General features: G+C 55.9%; 1 protein-coding gene and 1 long non-coding RNA gene across 3 annotated transcripts; one reads left to right on the top strand and one right to left on the bottom strand.

Annotated features, from left to right (window-relative positions):
* The first annotated feature begins 7243 nt into the window (after positions 1-7243).
* LOC123376167 lies at positions 7244-10975 on the top strand. Its single transcript, XR_006581704.1, has 3 exons — positions 7244-7704; positions 8643-8797; positions 10396-10975. It is a non-coding gene; the product is annotated as an uncharacterized LOC123376167 (long non-coding RNA).
* A 1011-nt stretch (positions 10976-11986) lies between these two features.
* LOC123376166 (glutamic acid-rich protein-like) lies at positions 11987-14706 on the bottom strand. Of its 2 annotated transcripts, none has more exons than XM_045027976.1 (2): positions 13430-14704; positions 11987-12217 (listed from the first exon to the last, which is right to left on the bottom strand). In XM_045027976.1, exon 1 carries the CDS (start codon positions 14641-14643, stop codon positions 14320-14322), a length of 324 nt encoding a protein of 107 aa, XP_044883911.1. In that variant the 5' UTR covers positions 14644-14704; the 3' UTR covers positions 11987-12217; positions 13430-14319. The 2 variants fall into 2 exon arrangements, 1 of the variants encoding a protein (XP_044883911.1); XR_006581703.1 differs by having other exon boundaries at positions 12933-14706.
* Between the last annotated feature and the right edge of the window lie 4151 nt (positions 14707-18857).

The following is an 18857-nucleotide window of genomic DNA, read 5'->3' as shown; positions in this document are numbered from 1 at the left end:
CCCCCAGGACCCCACACCCCCTATCTAAGCCACACTGGTCCTTGTCCCCTGATTACCCCCTCCGAGACCCCTGCCCTAACTGCCCCTTGGGACCCCAGCCCCTATCTAAGCCTCCCTTCTCCTTGTTCCCAACTGCCCCCTCCTGAGACCCACCCAACTTCCCCCCAGGACCCCACCCCCTACCTGTCCCCTGATAAACCTCTGGACTCCCATGCCTATCCTATTGCTGCCTGTCCCTGACTGCCCCTCCGAACCTCTGCCCCATCCAACCCCCCCTGTTCCTTGTCCCTTGACTGACCGCCCGGAACCCCTACCCCTTCTTCAACCCCCAAACCGTTTACTGTGCCACTCAGACCAGTGTGTCTGGCTCCGTGCAGCTCCAGACAGTTGCTGCCATGCTCCCCCATGGAGCCCCCCAGCACCTGCTTTCCAGATTTGAACACCTCAAAATTCAGGAGTGCTCAAGCTCAGTTTGGGCAGCTGTTACTTCATTTCTCCCAAATCAAATATATTGCTCCGCTGTAACTTGCTGTAGAAAAGGCAGGATAAAATTGAGCAAGAAATGCTTATTAGCACTGGAATTGCTATTTTCAACAGCCATTGCCTTTTTGTTTGTTTCAGGAAGACAGTGATATTGCATTGGCAAATTCCCCATAGAAAGAAAGAGTGGAACAAAAGAATAATAAAGGCACCTCAACTTTTCCTCATTTATGGAGGACAGTCTTATAATATGCATCCAGATATCCTCCAATCACACAAGCTGAAAATTGTTCCACTTTACTGCAGCTCTGTAACCATATGGGAACCAATCCTGTCTGTGTTTTGTGCACATCCAAAATCCCTGCTGAATGACCCGCCCTGGGAGCGAGTTACCAGTGACCAGGGCTGGGAGGCAGGACGTGTGTGGGGGGGGAGGCACTGTGTGGGGGGCAGCCCAGTGCTGGGGCAGCAGCGGGGGGGGGGGGAGGGCACTGATGGGGAGGAAAGGGGGAAGCCCAACACTGGGGTGGCAGGGGGTGTGGGTCAGTGGGGGGAGAGCCCAGGATTGGGCAGCAGGGGGGTGCAGGGGGGAGCCGAGGGCTGGGACTGGGGGCAGCCAAATTGTTTTTTGCTTGGAGCAGCAAAAAACCTAGAGCCGACCCTGCCGGGTTCCCCCAGCTGCCGGAGCCCTGAGCCCTTTAATTTGACCCTGAGGGCTCCCAGCCACCTCTTCAGCTGGGAGCCCCTGGTTGATTTAAAATAAAGTATCACCTCCCCAGCCCCAACCTTCCTTTTTGGCCCACAGCTGTTTTGGTGGGGCGGCGCTGGGGAAGGAGGGTTTGTTTCTGCAGGGCTGGACGGCCCTGGGGCGGGGTGTTTCTGGGGGGCTGGAAGGTTTTGGCCCTCGGCTGTTTTCTTTGGAGGAATGTGGCCCTCGCCACTTTACGAGTTGTGCAGGCCTGCTCTAATGGTCTCTTCTGGCCATAAAGTTGGACTAATTTCTGAAAAACTGAGTGCAGCATTGGGAGCAGCGTCTGATGTTTCCCTGTCTAGCTGGCTTGCTGCCTAGAACGAACGCTCCTGGAGTGGGGTGAACCACAGGGAGAGCTCAAACCTCCAAAGTGCCTGGCCAGAGCAGGACATTGGCACAGCAAGGGAGGGGTGAGGCAGTGACATCACAAAGGCCTTTGCAGGACCTCAGCCTATTGGTCAAAGGCGGTGGGGAGGTGGTGACCTCACAGAGAGATGCTGACAACAGCCAGGCAGGACAGGGGCGAGGGGCCAGGGAAACCTCAGAGACCCCTGTGGCTTATCAGCAGCAAGTCTCCTTCTCCAGGTCTCTCTCTGAGGACTGAGAGAGTATTCGGGTTCATGGACGTGAGCGCCAGGAGGAACCTCTTTCGAGTTTTCTCCTTCCCTTTTAGTGATTTTACTAGAAAACAGCCGTCCCTGTTTAGAAGGTAAGAGCCTCCTGGAGGTTTGAAACCTGTTCAGTCTGATCCATCTGGTGAGAGTTGAATTCTAGGCATGGAAAACACGAGCTTAAAGAGGCAGAATTTTATTGCGCACCTGGGATTTTATCCCTTAGAATCACTGGGGACATTAGGGTTTGTCCTTTTTGTTTCACATTTTCCTCCATCCCTCCTCTTTTCTCTTCTTCTCTTGCTTATTTTGTTCTTTCTCCTGTTCTCCCAACACCAGGAGGAGGGGGGGTGTTGCGGGGGAGGGCTCTGCAGCTCCCACTGTAGGAGGTCCACCCAAAAATGTGAGGCTGAAATAGTGCTCAGGCAGTCAGGACCGGATTAGCCTTTTGTGGGTCCCGGCACCAAACATATTTGTAGGCCCCTATGTAGTCACTGTGGGCTCCGTGTGGGCCTGGTGGGGCAGTGCCATTGGTGCCATAGGATACCCGGTACTGAACCTCAGAGACATTTTTCATTTTGATCACACACCCCTACATGACTGTACGCCTTGCCATACACAGCTCCCTCAGCCCCCGGGTTTTCTATTGAGCTGTACACCCATGTGGGTTTACCAGTGTCCACAGTGAGCAGAACTTTCATAGTGATCAAGGAAACTCCCCACAGATTTATCTCCTTCCTCATTCAGACCTTCTCTAGCCATGTCTCCAGTACCCCCCATGTCACCAGTCACGGCAGGTGGTCCTAGTCTCAGCTCAGAGTTCTAAAGCCAGCAGATACCTGATCAGTTCTGACAGATCCCCCCCCCCAGCCCCCATCCTGCCATGTGAACCAGCCACCTGCAAACACCATCTCCCCAAAGTCAGGACTGAGCCCTTGGGAATCTGAAGCCACCAGCCTCTCTCCCTCTGCTCCCATCTACATGCTAGTCTGCTACCTGGTCACCACCACCTCTCCCCATACTTGTTTCCTTTCCACTTTGGAAATGCTCCCACCCAGCTGGAAGCTCCCTCTGCCAGCCTGACCTGCTCCCTCCTTCCCTGCTCCCCTTGACATTCCTGTCCTACTGGTGCCCTCTGTTCCTTGAGGTGAACTCCAGTGTCTTTAGCTGCTCTAGCTTAATGGCCCCAGTAGTCACAGAGCCACCTGCAGCTTCTCTGGCTACAGCCATGGGGCCAGTTCCCAGAGGCCAGCCTTAGCCAGCTGCAGCTACTAGCCGCAGGAGGGGTGGCAATGCCAGGGCTGAGCGTGCTTGAACCTTGCAACGGCAGCACTAGGGGCTCTAAATCCTCAGCCCTGGCCCTAGGCAGCTGCAGACTCTGGAGTTAGGCACTTCCCTCCTCTAGGCCATGGCTTTAAATACCTGCGATTCCCATCACCTGCAGCAGAGGCCACCAATTCCCACGCCCCCCTCAGCCAGCACCTAGTCGTGCAGAAAGTGCAGCCTGAGTGATTTTGGAGGCTGGGGTGCCAGGAGGTTCCCATCCCTGAGCAGCAGCTCTGCAACAAGCTCACGTGCGTCCCAGTTGGGACATTAGCTGTTACTGACAAGGCTTGTCTGTGTTCTTTTTTTTATCTCATTGTTAGGTGTGAGAAGTATGAACTGTTGAATAGGTTCCATTAGTTGGTTAATAAGATGTCTACGAAGTAAATCACTGGCTTTAAAATAAGATCCAATCTGGAGCATATGAACTATTGACCCCTGGACTCCATCTCTGAGAGGGGACTTGTTTACCATCAGGGGACAGGCTCAAACCAGTCCAAACCGGTTTTTCCCGCCAAAACCAGCCCTCAGCGTTCCATCTCCTCAGCCCTTTTCCCGCCACAGAAGTGATATAAGGACGTGCTCAGCGCCTGCGCGGGGCCGTCCCCCCCCCAGCGACGGCCCCTCCACGGTCGGGTCTTCCCAGTGCTCCCGAGGGAGAGCGACGAACCCCCTGGGGTCCCGCCGTGAGACTGAGGAACAGGAGGCCTGTCACCCCCATTCCTGCCATCCTGCATCCCTGGTGTCCAGCCTCCCACGGAGCCCCCGGGGAGTGAGAGACCCCGGGGGGGGGGCACTGGGGCTGGGCAGGAAAGTGACTCTGCCCCGGGGAACCCGGGAGAAGCCTCAGAGCTGCCTCAGCCCCAGTGGAGCTGCAGCAGGAGCTGCCCCCGGCACTGCTGGGATTTGGGGGGCAGAGACTGGGGCCTGGCGGGGGGGGATCCCCTGTGGTGTGGGGGGAGATGGGGGGTGTCAGGCAGGGAGGGGAGAAGCTGGAGTTGGAGGGGGGGGAAGGTCAGTGGGACGCGGGGGGGAGGGGGGGGGTTGAACTGTCTCTGTGCAGCCAGGAAATTCCCAAGTGGGGGGAGAAGTGGTGGGCGGGGGTAGGGGGGAGGGGGGTTAATTGGATCCTGTCCCTGTTTGTGCCACTTGGCTCTCGCCCCCGATATTCTCTCTAGTTCTGCCCCTTTTCTCGCTCAGTGTCTCACACGGGGCTATAAAATCTGGGGCGATTACCCCCCTATCCCCTACAATGAACACCACTCCCGTCTCCCCCGATTAACCCCGTTCTCCCCCATAGAGTCTCAAACGTCCATTTTAAAATCTTCCTCTCGTGAGGGGCATTTTCCACCCGTGGTTATCTGCCACGATTTGTCCTTGTGTAGGTGGGGAAATGTGTTGTCGCCCCCCCCCCCCCCTGCGTCATTCCCCCAGCACATGGCTGCCCCTGAAGTGGGGGTGGATTGGCTCAGTGGCTTAATGCTACAAAATAAATTTGTTAGTCTCTAAGGTTCCACAAGTACTCCAGTTCTTTATGTGGATACAGACTAAGCACTGCAGCTGCACTGAAACTATGTAACTGTACTCTCTATGCCAGGATCTAAATCATGAAAGAAGATATTGAACAGAACAGGACCCAGAGCTGAGCATGGGTGGACCCCACTCCTTATGCCATTCCGGCCTGACAGTGAACCTCTGATAACTACTCTCTGGGAACAGTTTCCCAACTAGTTATGCACCCACCTTAGAGTAGTTCCATCTAGTTTTGTATTTCCCTAGTTTGTTAAGGAGAAGGTCATGTGAGACTGCACTGAAAGGCCTTCCTAAAGGTCTACAGATAAACCATATCTGCCGCTTCCCCCCATCCGCAGAGGTATGTTACCCAGTCCAAAGAAAGCTATCGGGGGCTGGTTTGACACAACTTGTCCTTGATAAATCCAAGCTGGCTATTGCTTCTCTTCCTATTATATTCTAGGATGTTTTCAGATGGATTCCTGAATTGTTTGCTTGCATTATCTTCACCTGGTAGCAGAAGTTAAGCTGACTGGTCTGTAACTGCCTGGCTTTGTCCTTATTTCCTTTTTCATTTATTTGGGAATACTACATTTGCCCTTTCTCCAGTCTGCTGGAATATCTCCCATCTTCCTATGACTTTTCAACTATAATAACCAAAGTTAAAACTTAGCCCAATTGGGTCTGGTGAGGGCAGTGTAAACTCGCCCTCGCCTCGCCCGAGCAAGACCTCCCCCTCAGGGCAATGACCCAATGCCTCCCCCCACCCACAGGGACAGAAGCTGAGAAGTCCATCTTGATGGCAGGTCAGGGGCTAGCGTGGGAATGTGGCTGGGATCTCGCGGGCCTGGGCCCTAGTGGGGTAGGTGGACCCCGTCACCCGTAAAACCACACCCAGCAAGGCCTGCATCCGATTTTTCCTCCCTGTCTGTGAGTCCCATGCAGAGAGACCAGGGACTCATTGCGTCCATGGAGAATGAGCTTTCCCCCAGCATGGGGGCTAGCAAAAACCAGTGAATCAAAGGGCAGCGGGTGAGGGGAGCTTGCACTAGCGCTCCTGCTAGGGTCCATGGGTGGTGGGGTGAAAACAGAGAAATCCAGTGGTCCAGGGCTCTCAGGCCACGTGTCCATGTCCACTGCAGGGAGGGGATTCTGGGAAGCCCGGCCCGAGGGGACTGGGGCAGGAGTCGGGAAAGCAGTCCCGTCTGGGAGAAGGAGGGAATTCAGCTGTGCTGGGGAAGCTGGGCTGAGCACAGATGCTGCTGCAGATGCTGCTAGTTCCCTGAGTACGACGCTGCAGCACTTTAACTACATGGTTAATATAGAGGTTGCAGCTCAGCTGAGTAGTGTGCTGCACTCATTTTAAGGGTGTTAGTGGCTTTGCCAGGGTATAAAACCAGGGCCGCCCAGAGGATTCCGGGGGCCTGGGGTCTTCGGCGGCAGGGGCCCCCACTTCGGCGGTAATTTGGTGGCGGGGGGCCCTTCCGTTTCATGACCCGCCACCGAAGTGCCCCGGAGACCCGTGGCGGGGACCCCCTGCTGCCGAATTACCGCCGAAGACCGGGCTGCACGTCGGCGGCGGGTCCCGCTTCGGCAGTAATTCGCCAGCAGAGGGTCCTTCCACCCCAGAGCGAAGGATTCCCCGCCGCCGAAGACCGGGAGCAGAAGAAGCTCCAAGGCCCGGCCCCGCAAGAGTTTGCCGGGGCTCCCGGAGCGAGTGAAGGAGCCTGCTCCAGGGGCCCCGAAAAACTCTCGTAGGGGCCCCTGCGGGGCCCGGGGCCTGGGGCAAATTGCCCCTCTTGCCCCCCCCTCTCGGCGGCCCTGTATAAAACTGAGGTGCAGCTTCACCCTGGTCACACCCCTCTATCCCTGCTCCACCCCCTCCCCCTCCAGCTGTCCATGCTCCCCCCTCCCCGAGCACTCCTTGTGCCTACAGCTGCTGGGGGGAGGCACAAGTGGCACCTGTGTGGGAGGAATTTCCCAGGGTGGGGGAGGGCTTAACCCCTTCCCTACAGCCCCTTTGGCCCACCCTGGGCAGCATGGGAGGCAGAGCACAGTGGTGGGCTGGGGCCAGATTTCAAGAATGTCTCTTGATGTCAGATCCAAATATGGGATCCTGCCTTTACATGCGTAGGGGCTGGACACCTGCAGTGCCCAAGGACTCCACATGCAGCTGTGGCTGCAGTTGGAACAAGTTCCCTGCAGTCCTGTAGTTCAAAGGGAGAAACTGAGGTAACCAAAATTAGGCCATTGTTGTAAATTGAGGCCTTTCCGCCTTGCCCGTTAACAAACAGTCGGTGGGCTAAGGCTCATTGGAAGTCACTGTTTAGACTTGATCACGGCTGACGTAGTCCTGGTCATAAGCAGAAGCCTGGCAGTGAAAGGTCCTGATTCCATCCCCAGCCTCCAGAGGCAGATGGTCCCCCAGGGATGGAACAAACCCTGGGGAATATTTTAACACTCACAGTCTTTCCCACGGGCTGGGTAATTCCACAGTCTCATTCACAGGGCCTGAGAACCTCAGGGTTAAGTTGCACAAAGTGAAACTAACTGAAATGTGCCCCCTGCGCTGCACGCTGTGCTGTGCTGCCCTGGGGAGATGTGGCTTTAAGCTGCTGTCCCAGCCCCTTCCCACTCTCAAGAAGGACTGGGCCAAAAGAGATCTGATGAGGTTCAACAAGCGTAAGGATTTTTATCTCTCTAGGCCGATCTGATCAGAAGATCTCGGGGAGCCTTACAGTTTATCTCCCGCTGAGTCCCCCTTTTAAGGCCATCTATCAGAGCTGACTTTAATGAACTCCACACACACAAAGCTATAAAATAAAACAACAACACTTTATTTGCTAAGGGGAGAGGAAGGAATGGAAAGGGGAATGGATTAATGATTCTGGAGATTCGGAATAACACACAGGCACTTATAATACAAGATGTTCTATCTTTACAGACATCAGCGATAAAGGGGTGCAGGATCCAGAAAAGAGAAGCCAGTAGTGAACACTGACCGTGGACAACAGATGAAACAGACAGGTACGTATCCCTATCTTAACTCCCACCCTAACCCGCTTTGCGTCGTCCTGAGTTGCACGATTGATCTAAGTAAATCGGACCAGGTCCGTGTATGCAAGTTTGCTTTCCCAAAACAACAAACAAACAACCCCAACTTAATTAGTAAGTAGCTATTGGCAGGCCCAGAGCCAGTGGCAAGATTGTACCGCACCAGGAGAGAGAGCAGCCACCTGCACCTCTGACAGCTCAAAAGCTCACGAGCCAGTGCCCCTGGCCCCTCCCCTCATTGGTCTCTGTAGGGAGCTGTTGCTGGGCAAGGTCAGATTCCTGCTCTTCCCACTTTCCCGCCTTTTCTAGGTACTGAGGAACAAGAACCTGACCCCCAAGGGAGGTCGCCTTGTCCTTTTACCAAAACAAAATTGGCCTTTTGATTTACAGAACTTATTTTAACTTTTATACAGAATAATTCGGCAAACATGTATACTGAAATTAACATTTCCCCCTCTTGTCGGTGTTACACCTGTTTTAAAAAGATGTAACTGCCGACACCTGTGGCTTTGCCAAATTATGACCCACCCGATGAATAAATTGTCACATGGCGAAAAATTTGCATTGAACCCAAATACAACCATAGTATTACAGAGGGGGTAGTGCTGATTAAAACATTCCTTATCGCAGACTGGGGATGTGTAATAACTGTTTGATTTGCTTCTTCCCTAATTACCACGGGACCAGTTAAACTAGGAATAGGAGAAGGAAGAACCAAAACAAATTGGTATACTCTTATTCCATACGGACCTACCATAGACCATTTACCAGAGTCTGCCGTTGTAACATTCATTTTAAACCTCCCTATACAAGTCTAACTATTTACGGGAAAATTTAACCTTGATCTTACTGCAGTAGAAAGTTTTACAATGAAAAGACTCTTCCTGCTTTACATCCATTTCCCTGCATAGACGAACTATCGCAAGAAGGTGTGGATACAACAGTACATTGAGAGCCGAGAAGGAAGGACTGTGCTGGAGTACTAATTCTGAACATGGCACTAGGTCTTTCATGAACCCAAGGAGCTGATATATTTCCAGAAACCCACCCCATGGTACATGCTCAGGTACTTCCAATTTAATGCAACCGCAAATCTGAGAACTGTTGGGCACCCTAAGTTTGGTACAATTCCCAAAAGAGGTTTTACTATATCCCACTTACATGCCATTTCTGTTTTTTCTCTGCATCCCACAGGTGCAGCCTGATAGTTAAGGCACATTTCTGAAATTACTGCTTGAAATATACCTGCCTTGTTCGATCTTTCTTTGACCCACTTGAGCACACAGCACGGTTCTTCCTTGATCATTAAAACAGAAATGGGGTCATTTTGTTCCAAAGGATCCAGGGTGGCCATGGGATCCTCTGTGGCATAATGACTCCCTGTTATACAGAACAGATGGTCACCTTCAACCAAATCAATTAACCAAACCTTAACAAATACAGTGCAACCTATATACATAGAGAATAGGATGATGGCGGTCATGTCGATCTAGGAATGGAAGAGAAAATATGATTGGCACAGTTAAATGGGTTGATTTCCTTTCCATTCCTTTACCTGGCTGCTATGGAATCACTTTAATTTGATCCCCTTCTTTGCTGGTATTTGAACCTGATATACAGAGGCACTTGCTCCGTTTGTTATGATAACTGGACCCACCCAACGAGGACTAAGGACATGGCCTTTTTCTATATAATACCTAAACATTACCTTTGTACCAACCACCCATCCTACATCATTAAATGTGGCCTAACCAAGCACTAATGACTTGGTTATTAGCTTTTAGTTGAGGAGCTACTCGATGTTGAAGACTGCTGATGGTGTCTAGCAACTGTGACATGTATAAGTCTATTTGCACCCTGGGAAGGTACTCATCCGGTGGAACTCCTCCCACCCACTAAAGTTCAGGGGTGTGCATAATTCTCCCAGTTAGCATCTCGTGCGGTGAAAACCCTCACACAGTTCTAGTAGATCGCATGGCCGCTAGGATATATGGGAGTTTGCTATCCCAATCCCTTCCTTGCACATCTATTACTTTTCTAAGAGCAGTTTTCATGGCTCTATTAGCCTCTCGACGATAACAGACTTTGCGGGTGAGCAGCTATGTGCAACCGCTGTTTGATGTTTAAGGCCGCACACAGCGCTTTTGTGACTTCACCCACAAAGTGTGGTCCTCTGTCTGAATCTATTTCTGATGGGATACCAAATCGAGAAAAGGTTTGTTCCAGTATTTCCTCCTTTATGTTAGGCAACCACGCCACTTAGACACCCGTTCCAAAGTTTTGGACGCAGCATAGTGTCCCTGGCCATGAGCTACAGTTATTAGTTCTTTTCGTGGAGTTATTGGCATAACCAGTACAGGTAATTCACAGTTTGGTGATGTTGCTATAATCAATCCGTTTTTGTCCTTACATATCCTTGATGTTTCCCTGCTGTTAAAAGGGCTTGGAGATCATTATCCTGTTTTTGCAGGGTCAAGATGCCATGGCCTGCTGACACATCTGGAGACGGCATCTTAACTACAGCAGCTGAAATTGGGTCTTATCCCATGTATATGCTGATCCTAACCTAGCAGCTTGTTTTGCTAGCTGATTGGCCTGATTGTCAAGCGTGGCCAGAACCGACCCCCTTCGTATGGGCTTTTACTTTGAACTCTTTTCTTCCAGATGGGAAGGGCTTGAACCACCCAACTAGAAGCAGAACACAGACAGATGTTTTCCTCAGGTGCTACCCCAGACGATACTGCCAGGACCGCAATTCATTGTGCAGCTTGTGCTGACGGCGGCCTCACCGTACCCTGCACCACTTGCTGTGTCCCCTCCTGGATTGCAGCAAACCCTGCAACAGGATGCCCTTCGTGGTGACAAGCACTCCCATCAACTGCCCAGAGTGTTAACCCTTTTCCTTGTACTTCTTCCCAGGATGTTGCTAAGAAGAATGGAGATAGTAAGTCTAAATCAGGATCTGGCAACGGACATTCGTGCTCATCTCCTGCGGTAATCGGAGCATAGGGAAGGATTCTCGTATGGGGGGGATCTTCTCAGTACGAATATCCCGATTGACCAGACTTAGAGTCCATCCCGCCAGCCGGGGAGAGGATACCCTTCCCTCATTAATTCTTCCAGAGATGACATATTTTACTGGAGTATGGCATGTCCTCACCACAATGAGAGCTGTGCCACTTAAATATTCCCAATGTGTTAGGGACCATACCAGGGCGAATACCTCACGTTCGCAAGCTGAAAACCTCGCCTCCACCTCACTGAGAGTTTTGGAACCATAGGCCATCGGTCTCACCTGGCCAATTTGTTTTTGCAGCAAAACAGCTCCAGTGCTTGCTGGAGTAGTTGCCAGGTGCAAGTAAAATGGCAGGCCTTGTTTAGGAGAGGCTCGCGCTGGTGCAGCCGCTAGAGCCTTTCTAAGATCATTAAAAAGGCACCTTTCACAATTGGCAAGTCAAATCCTAGTGAGGAAAAGACAAAGAAGCGTAAACTCTGGCAAGTCAAATGAAAAGTATAGGGCAGAGGCCAAAAATGAACGTGAAGAGCAACTAGCCAAGGCACAACAACTAACAGCAAAGGGTTGTTAAGTACATGGGATCAGGGCCGGCTCCAGGCACCAGCCTACCAAGCACATGCTTGGGGCGGCACCTTGGGAGGGGGCGGCACTCGGGGTTTGTTTTTATTTTTTTTTTGTTTGGCCAGGCGGCGCTGGGGGGAGGCGGGTCTTAGGAGGTGTGGTGCCGTGTTGGTGGGGCTGGGACTTGGGCGGTGCTCGGCTGGGGTGGGGACTTGGGTGACGTGCCGCTCGGGGGGCGGGGATGTGGGTGGGGCGCCGCTCAGGGTGGGGACTGGGTGGGGCGCCGCTGGGGGGGCGGGGCTTGGGTGACGCTCGGGGGCGGGGCCTTGGGCGGCATGACGCTCGGGGGCGGGGACGTGGGCGGGGCAATGCTCGGGGTGGGGACTGGGCGGGGCAATGCTCGGGGGGCGGGGCTTGGGTGACGCTAGGGGGCGGGGCCTTGGGCAGCATGACGCTCGAGGGGCGGGGACTGGGGCGGGGAAATGCTCCGGGAGGGGACTGGGCGGGGTGCCGCTCAGGGGGCGGGGCTTGGGTGACGCTAGGGGCGGGGTCTTGGGCAGCATGACGCTCGAGGGGCGGGGACTTGGGCGGGGCAATGCTCAGGGTGGGGCCTGGGCGGGGGGCCGCTCGGGGGGCGGGGCGTGGGTGAGGCTCGGGGGCGGGGCCTTGGGCGTTTTGACGCTCGGAGGGGGGGGCGGCGCTCCTTGTTTTTGCTTGCGGAGGGGGTACATGGGATGCAGGAAGTCTGCCAAACGGTCAGCAAAGCCACTAGGCAATCGGTGCTAAAGGAGCACTCCAGGAAGACCAGGCCACTGCGGCGAAGCTAAAAAAGTTCCTTGCTTCTGTCTTCACTGCAGAGGATGCGGAGGAAATCCAGACACGCCAGCCCTTCTTTTTAGGTGACAGATGCTAGAATCAAAGAATTATAGACCCATCAGGTTAGAAGGCACTGCAAGGTCCAGGGAGGGTGTTTGGGTGAAGAAGGGGGTTTGGGGTGTAGGCTCTGGGAGGGAGTTTGGGTTCTGGGTGCAGGGTCTGGGCTGGGACAGGGGGTTGGGGTTTGGGTGCAGAAGGGGGTACAAGCTCTAGGAGGGAGTTTGGGTTCTGGGTGCAGGGTCTGGGCTGGGACAGGCGGTTGGGGTGCAGGAGGGGGTTTGGGTGCTAGGTGCAGGGTCTGGGCTGGGACAGGGGGTTGGGGTTTGGGAGCAGAAAAAGGTACAAACGAGGGAGTTTGGGTGCTGGGTGCAGGGTCTGGGCTGGGACAGGGGGTTGGGGGTTGGGTGCAGAAGGGGGCACAAGCTCTAGGAGGGGGTTTGGGTGCTAGGTGCAGGGTCTGGGCTGGGACAGGGGGTTGGGGTGCAGGAGGGGGCTTGGGGGCTGGGTGCAGAGTCTGGGATGGGACAGGGGTTTGGGGTGCAGGAGGGGGTTTGGGGGGCTGGGTGTGAGAGGGGGTTTGAGTGTTGGGTGCAGGCTCTGGGCTGGGACAGGGCGTTGGGGTGCAGGAGGGGGTGCAGGGTGTGGGTCTGGGCCAGGGATGAGGAGTTTGGGGTGCAGCAGGAAGGCTGCCCTGGGGCTGGGGTGGGGGGCCAGAGGGGAGGATTCCCCCCAGGGACAAGACACTCACCCAGGCCCCACCAGGCTGCTGCTCAGGAGGTCCAACCGGGATAAGCCCCTCCCCTCAGATTCGACTTGGAGTCACCTGGTGGGGGCGGGGAGGCTGCCATGCGCCTCCTACTTCCACAGGCGCAGCAGCCGCCTCAGCCTGCCCCCAGCGCCGCTCCCCTGTAGCCTGCAGTGGCAGCGGCCAGTGAGGGAGCACAGTGTGGAGATGCAGGGGGCAGGCAGAGACGCTTGGGGGAGGCACGTGGGGGTGGCAGGCAGGGCCGGGGGAGGCACGTGGGGGTGGCAGGCAGGGCCGGGGGATGCTCTGGGGGTGGCACGTGGGAGTGGCAGGTCGGGCTGGGGGAGAAACCCTGCCCTGAACATTGGTGGAGCCGGGCCCCTCGAGGCCCTGAATTTGCTGGAGCCCGGGCACCACAGGCCCATATAACTCGCCGCCTCTGGCAAGGTTCATCTAGTCTAACCCCTGCCAAGATGCAGGACTTTGTGTGTCTAACCCACCCAGCTTCTCTCTTCTGGCTGGGGTCCCTTGACTGCAGCAGCTCCCCCGATCTCCTCGCTCTCCTCTTTCCCTTACTTCCTTCACTTCTCTGCCCACTGGTTTGCTGCATCTCTGAGTCCTCTCTATATGCCCTGGCCCAGCAGCTAGTTGCCCAGGCTACACTCCCATTGCCATCCGTGGGGGCAGCCTGGGCTGTGAGGGCTGCAGGTTTTGGTCCCTGGTCAATGCAGGTGCTATGGCTGCTGCACAGCTACGTGGTGACTCCTGCAGCCCATCACCAAACTGCGGGGCCATATTCTGCAGGGTGGCCTCCCTGGCTGAGATTCTGGGAGCAGAGAACCCCTGGGTCAGAGAAGGAAAATGGCCCACACAGAACACACTGTCAATGGCTCCCACAGACGTCCCCGTGACACCCGACTGTGCAGCCCAGAAGTTCTCCTGCTCCTTCATTGTCACCGCGGGCAAGAGTCTGGCAATGGGAATGGATTATGCATCTGGGCAAGGAGGAATTGGCCATGGAGGTGGAGGAGGACTTGGCTTTGCCCTCCTTATCCTCCTCCTCATCCAAGTCGTCCTCTTCTGCTTTCTTCTCCATGACCACGTGCTCCATTCCCATGGCCAGGTCCTCCCCCTCCTCCACTTCCTCCTCTCTGGCCAGATCCTCCCTCTCCTCTGTGGCCAGGTTCTCCTCCTCCTTTTCCTCCTCGTCCTCTTCTCTGGTCAGGTCCTCTTCCTCCTGCTCCTTCTCCGTGGCCAGGTTCTCCTCCTTCTCATCTTCCTCTCTGGCCAGGTCCTCTTGCTCCTACTCTTCCATTGCCAGGTCCACCTCCTTCTCTTCTTCTTCCCCCTGCATCGGCACATCCTCATCCTCCTCCATTCCTGGGTCCTCCTAGTCTATAGTCAGGTCCTCTACCTCTTCTTCCGCCTCTTCTTCTTCCCCCTGCATGGCCACATCCTCGTCCTCCTCCATTGCCAGGTCCTCTCCCTTCTCCTCCTCCTGACCCAGATCCTCCTTGTCCTCCTCTGTGGCCTGGTCCTTCTCCATGGCCAGGTCTTCCTCTTTCTCCTCTGGAGCCAGGTCCTCCTCCTCTTCCTCCTGCTCCATGGCCAGGTGCTCCACTCCTGTGGCCAGGTCCTCTTCCTCTTCCTCCACAGGCAGGTGCTCCTCTTCCTGCTCCATGGCCAGGTCCTTCTCTTCTTCCTTTTGCTCCATGATCAGGTGTTCCTTTCTTCCTCTTCCTTTACCTTCTTCTTCCTCCTTCTCAGTGATCAAGTCCTCTTCCTCTTCTGTGCAGAGGTCCTCCTCCTCCTCTTCTGCTGACAAGTTCTCTTCCTCCTCCTCTCCTCTGCTGCAGACACATTCTCCTCCTCCCCCTTTCCTCTGCTGCAGACACATTCTCCTCCTCCTCCTTTCCTCTGCTGCAGACACGTTCTCTTCCTCCTCCTCCTCCTCTTCTTCCTCTTCTGCAAACAAGTTCTCCTCCTCCTTTTCCTCTTCTGTAGTCAGATTCTCCTCTTCCTTCTCTTCAGACACATCCCCCCCTCCTCCTCCTCTTCTTCCTTTTCTGCAGACACATTCTCCTCTTCCTCTTCCTCCTCCTCCTCTTCTTCCTTTTCTGCAAACAGGTTCTCATCCTCCTCCTTGTTCTCTTCTATAGATATTTCCTCCTCCCCCTTCTCCTCTGTGTCCAGGTCTTCCTCCTCCTCAGTGGTAATGTTCTCCTCCTCTTTCATCACTAGCTCCTCCACCTCCTCCTCTTTTTCACTAATCAGGACTTGCTCTTCCTGCTTCTCCTCCTCCTCTGTCTTTAGATCTTCCTCCTCTTCCTCTCTTTCTGTGTCAGGGTCTTCATCCTCCTCTGTCTTTTCCTCAGGGGCAAAGTCCTTCTCTGACTGGTCTGTGGGGGTCTCTGCATCAGAGAGACAAGGGCAGAGGGTGACTCTTGCTGGGGAGGGGGGAAGAGGAAGGACAGGGGTGAGAAGGGATGGGGAGAGCAGATTTAATGTTTCTCCCTCCCATGTAAGCATCGAAAGGCAGAGAGATCCCCACAGTGTCCCTCTCACACACCCCTCAGCCCCAGGACCCATTGCAGAGAGATCCCCACACTGCCCCGTCCACAGACCCCTCAGCCCCAATGACCCATGGCAGAGAGATCCCCACACTGCCCATCCCACAGACCCATCAGCCCTATGCCCCCATGGCAGAGAGATCCCCACACTGCCCATCCCACAGACCCCTCAGCCCCAGTGCCCAATGGCAGAGAGATCCCCACACTGCCCATCCCACAGACCCATCAGCCCTATGCCCCCATGGCAGAGAGATCCTCACACTGTCCCTACCACAGACCCCTGAGTCCCAGAGCCCGATGGCAGAGAGATCCCCACACTGCCCATCACAGACCCCCCACTACAGGGACCCATGGCAGAGAGATCCCCACACTGCCACTCCAACAGACTCCTGAGCACCAGGGCCCCATGGCAGAGAGATCCCCACACTGCCCCTCCCACAGACCCCTCAGCCCCTGGAACCCATGGCAGAGAGATTCCCACACTGCCCCTCCCACAGACCCCTCAGTCAACGCGCCCCATGGCAGAGAGATCCACACACTGCCCCTCCCACAGACCACTCAGCCCCAGTGCCCCAGGGAAGAGAGATCCCCACAGTGCCCCTCCCACAGACCCCTCAGCCCCAAGCCCCCATGGCAGAGAGATCCCCACACTGCCCCTCCCACAGACCCTAGCCCCAGGGCCCCATGGCAGAGAGATCCCCACACTGCCCCTCCCACAGACCCCTCAGCCCCAGGGCCCCATGGCAGAGAGATCCCCACACTGCCCCTCCCACAGACCCCTCAGCCCCAGAGTCCCATGGCAGAGAGATCCCCACACTGACCCTCCCAGATACCCTCAGCCCTATGGCCCCATGGCAGAGAGATCCCCACACTGCCCCTCCCACAGACCGCTCAGCCCCAGAGTCCCATGGCAGAGAGATCCCCACAGTGCCCTTCCCACAGACCCCCTCAGCCCCAGGGCCCCATGGCAGAGAGATTCCCCACACTGCCCCTCCCGCAGACCCCTCAGCCCCAGAGCCCCATGGCAGAGAGATCCCCACACTGCCCCTCACAGACCCCCCACTACAGGGACCCATGGCAGAGAGATCCCCACACTGCCTCTCCCACAGACCCCTCAGCCCCAGGGCCCCATGGCAGAGAGATCCCCACACTGCCCCTCCCACAGCCCCTCAGCCCCAGGGCCCCATGGCAGAGAGATCCCCACACTGCCCCTCCCACAGACCCTCAGCCCTATGGCCCCATGGCAGAGAGATCCCCACACTGCCCCTCCCACAGACCCCTCAGCCCCAGAGCCCTATGGCAGAGAGATCCCCACACTGCCCCTCACAGACCCCCCACTCCAGGGACCCATGGCAGAGAGATCCCCACACTGCCCCTCCCATAGACCCCTCAGCCCAAGGGCCCCATGGCAGAGATATCCCCACACTGCCCCTCCCACAGACCCCTGAGTCCCAGAGCCCGATGGCAGAGAGATCCCCTCACTCCCCATCCCACAGACTCCTCAGTCCCAGAGCCCCATGGCATAGAGATTCCCACACTGACCCTCCCAGATACCCTCAGCCCTATGCTCCCATGGCAGAGAGATCCCCACACTGCCCCTTCCACAGACCCCTGAGTCCCAGAGCCCGATGGCAGAGAGATCCCCTCACTGCCCATCCCACAGACCCCTCAGTCCCAGGGCCCCATGGCAGAGAGATCCCCACACTGCCCCTCAGCCCCAGGGCCCCATGGCAGAGAGTTCCCCACACTGCCCCTCCCACAGACCCCTCAGCCCCAGAGCCCCATGGCAGAGAGTTCCCCACACTGCCCCTCCCACAGACCCTCAGCCCTATGGCCCCATGGCAGAGAGATCCCCACACTGCCCCTCCCACAGACCCCTCAGTCCCAGGGCCCCATGGCAGAGAGATCCCCACACTGCCCCTCAGTCCCAGAGCCCCATGGCAGAGAGTTCCCCACACTGCCCCTCCCATAGACCCTCAGCCCTGTGGCCCCATGGCAGAGTGGGCCCTTCACTGTCCCATCCTCCCTGGGAGTTGCTCCAAATCATCAGGGACCCACTTCCCAGAAGCTCCCCCCATGCCCCATTGCAGGGGGTGGCTCTGCAACTCCCGCTGATGTCATTGAGCTCACGTGGCTCTGGCCAGACCCCTGGGCTGGGATCCCCACAATGACTGGGACAGAGCGACTGGGTGTTAATGGCCCTTGCTCCTCCCCATGCCCAGGGGGTCTCCTCACCTGCAGTGGAGGACCACTCAGCCTCCGTGTTGCAGAGAACCTCCAGAGAGTAGCTGCTCTCCTCTCCGGCAACAGTTAAGCAGCTGAGGCAGCGATCCCCCAGCTCCTGCCCTGGGAATGCTTCCTGCTGGCCCACGCAGCTGGGATGAGGGCAGGCCTTCCAGCAGAAGCAAACCCAGAGCTGCGTTGCCTGGCTCCTGCCATGGGCTGAGTCCTGCCTGCCCAGATTGAACTTAGGCCACCTCCATCTCGGCCTGGATGTTGTCTCTCTCTGCTCAGCACCAGCCCTGGGGGCTGGTTTCCTCCCAGTGAGCAAGGCCGAGCAGGACCATCTCCTGGGGTGGCCGGGGCCTGCTTCACATGCCATGCGGATGGAGGGGCAGCTCTCTGTCTGGGGACGCTGGCAGCTGCTCCCTCTGGCTCCGGGGCCACCTTCCTCCTGAGATACCTTCTCAGCACGTCCATCCTGGAACTGAGCAGGGAGCAGCCGTGAGTCTGGGGCAACAAAGCCTCTCAGCAATGGGCCTGTCTTGCCTCAGGGGGGATGGAACCTGGGTCCTTAGAATCATAGAATCTCAGGGTTGGAAGGGACCTCAGGAGGTATCTAGTTCAACCCCCTGCTCAAAGCAGGACCAACCCCAACTTAATCATCCCGGCCAGGGCTTTGTCAAGCCAGGCCCTAAAAACCTCTGAGGATGGAGATTCCACCTAGGGAACCCATTCCAGTGCTTCACCATCCTCCTAGTGAAATAGTGTTTCCTAACATCCAACCTAGACCTCCCCACTGCAACTTGAGACCATTGCTCCTTGTTCTGTCATCTGCCACCACTGAGAACAGCTGAGCTCCATCCTCTTTGGAACCCCCCTTCAGGTAATTGAAAGCTGCTATCAAATCCCCCCTCACTTTTCTCTTCTGCAGACTAAACAATCCCAGTTCCCTCAGCCTCTCCTCATAAGTCATGTGCTCCAGCCCCCTAATCATTTTTGTTGCCCTCCGCTGGACTCTTTCCAATTTCTCCACATCCTTCTTGTAGTGTGGGGCCCAAAACTGAACACAGTACTCCACATGAGGCCTCACCAATGTCGAATAGAGGGGAATGATCATGTCCCTTGATCTGCTGGC

This window comes from Mauremys mutica, chromosome 8, assembly GCF_020497125.1.
Source record: "Mauremys mutica isolate MM-2020 ecotype Southern chromosome 8, ASM2049712v1, whole genome shotgun sequence".
Taxonomy (NCBI): domain Eukaryota; kingdom Metazoa; phylum Chordata; order Testudines; family Geoemydidae; genus Mauremys; species Mauremys mutica.
Note: the sequence above shows the minus strand (reverse complement) of the source record. Positions and strands in the feature narration are given on the sequence as shown.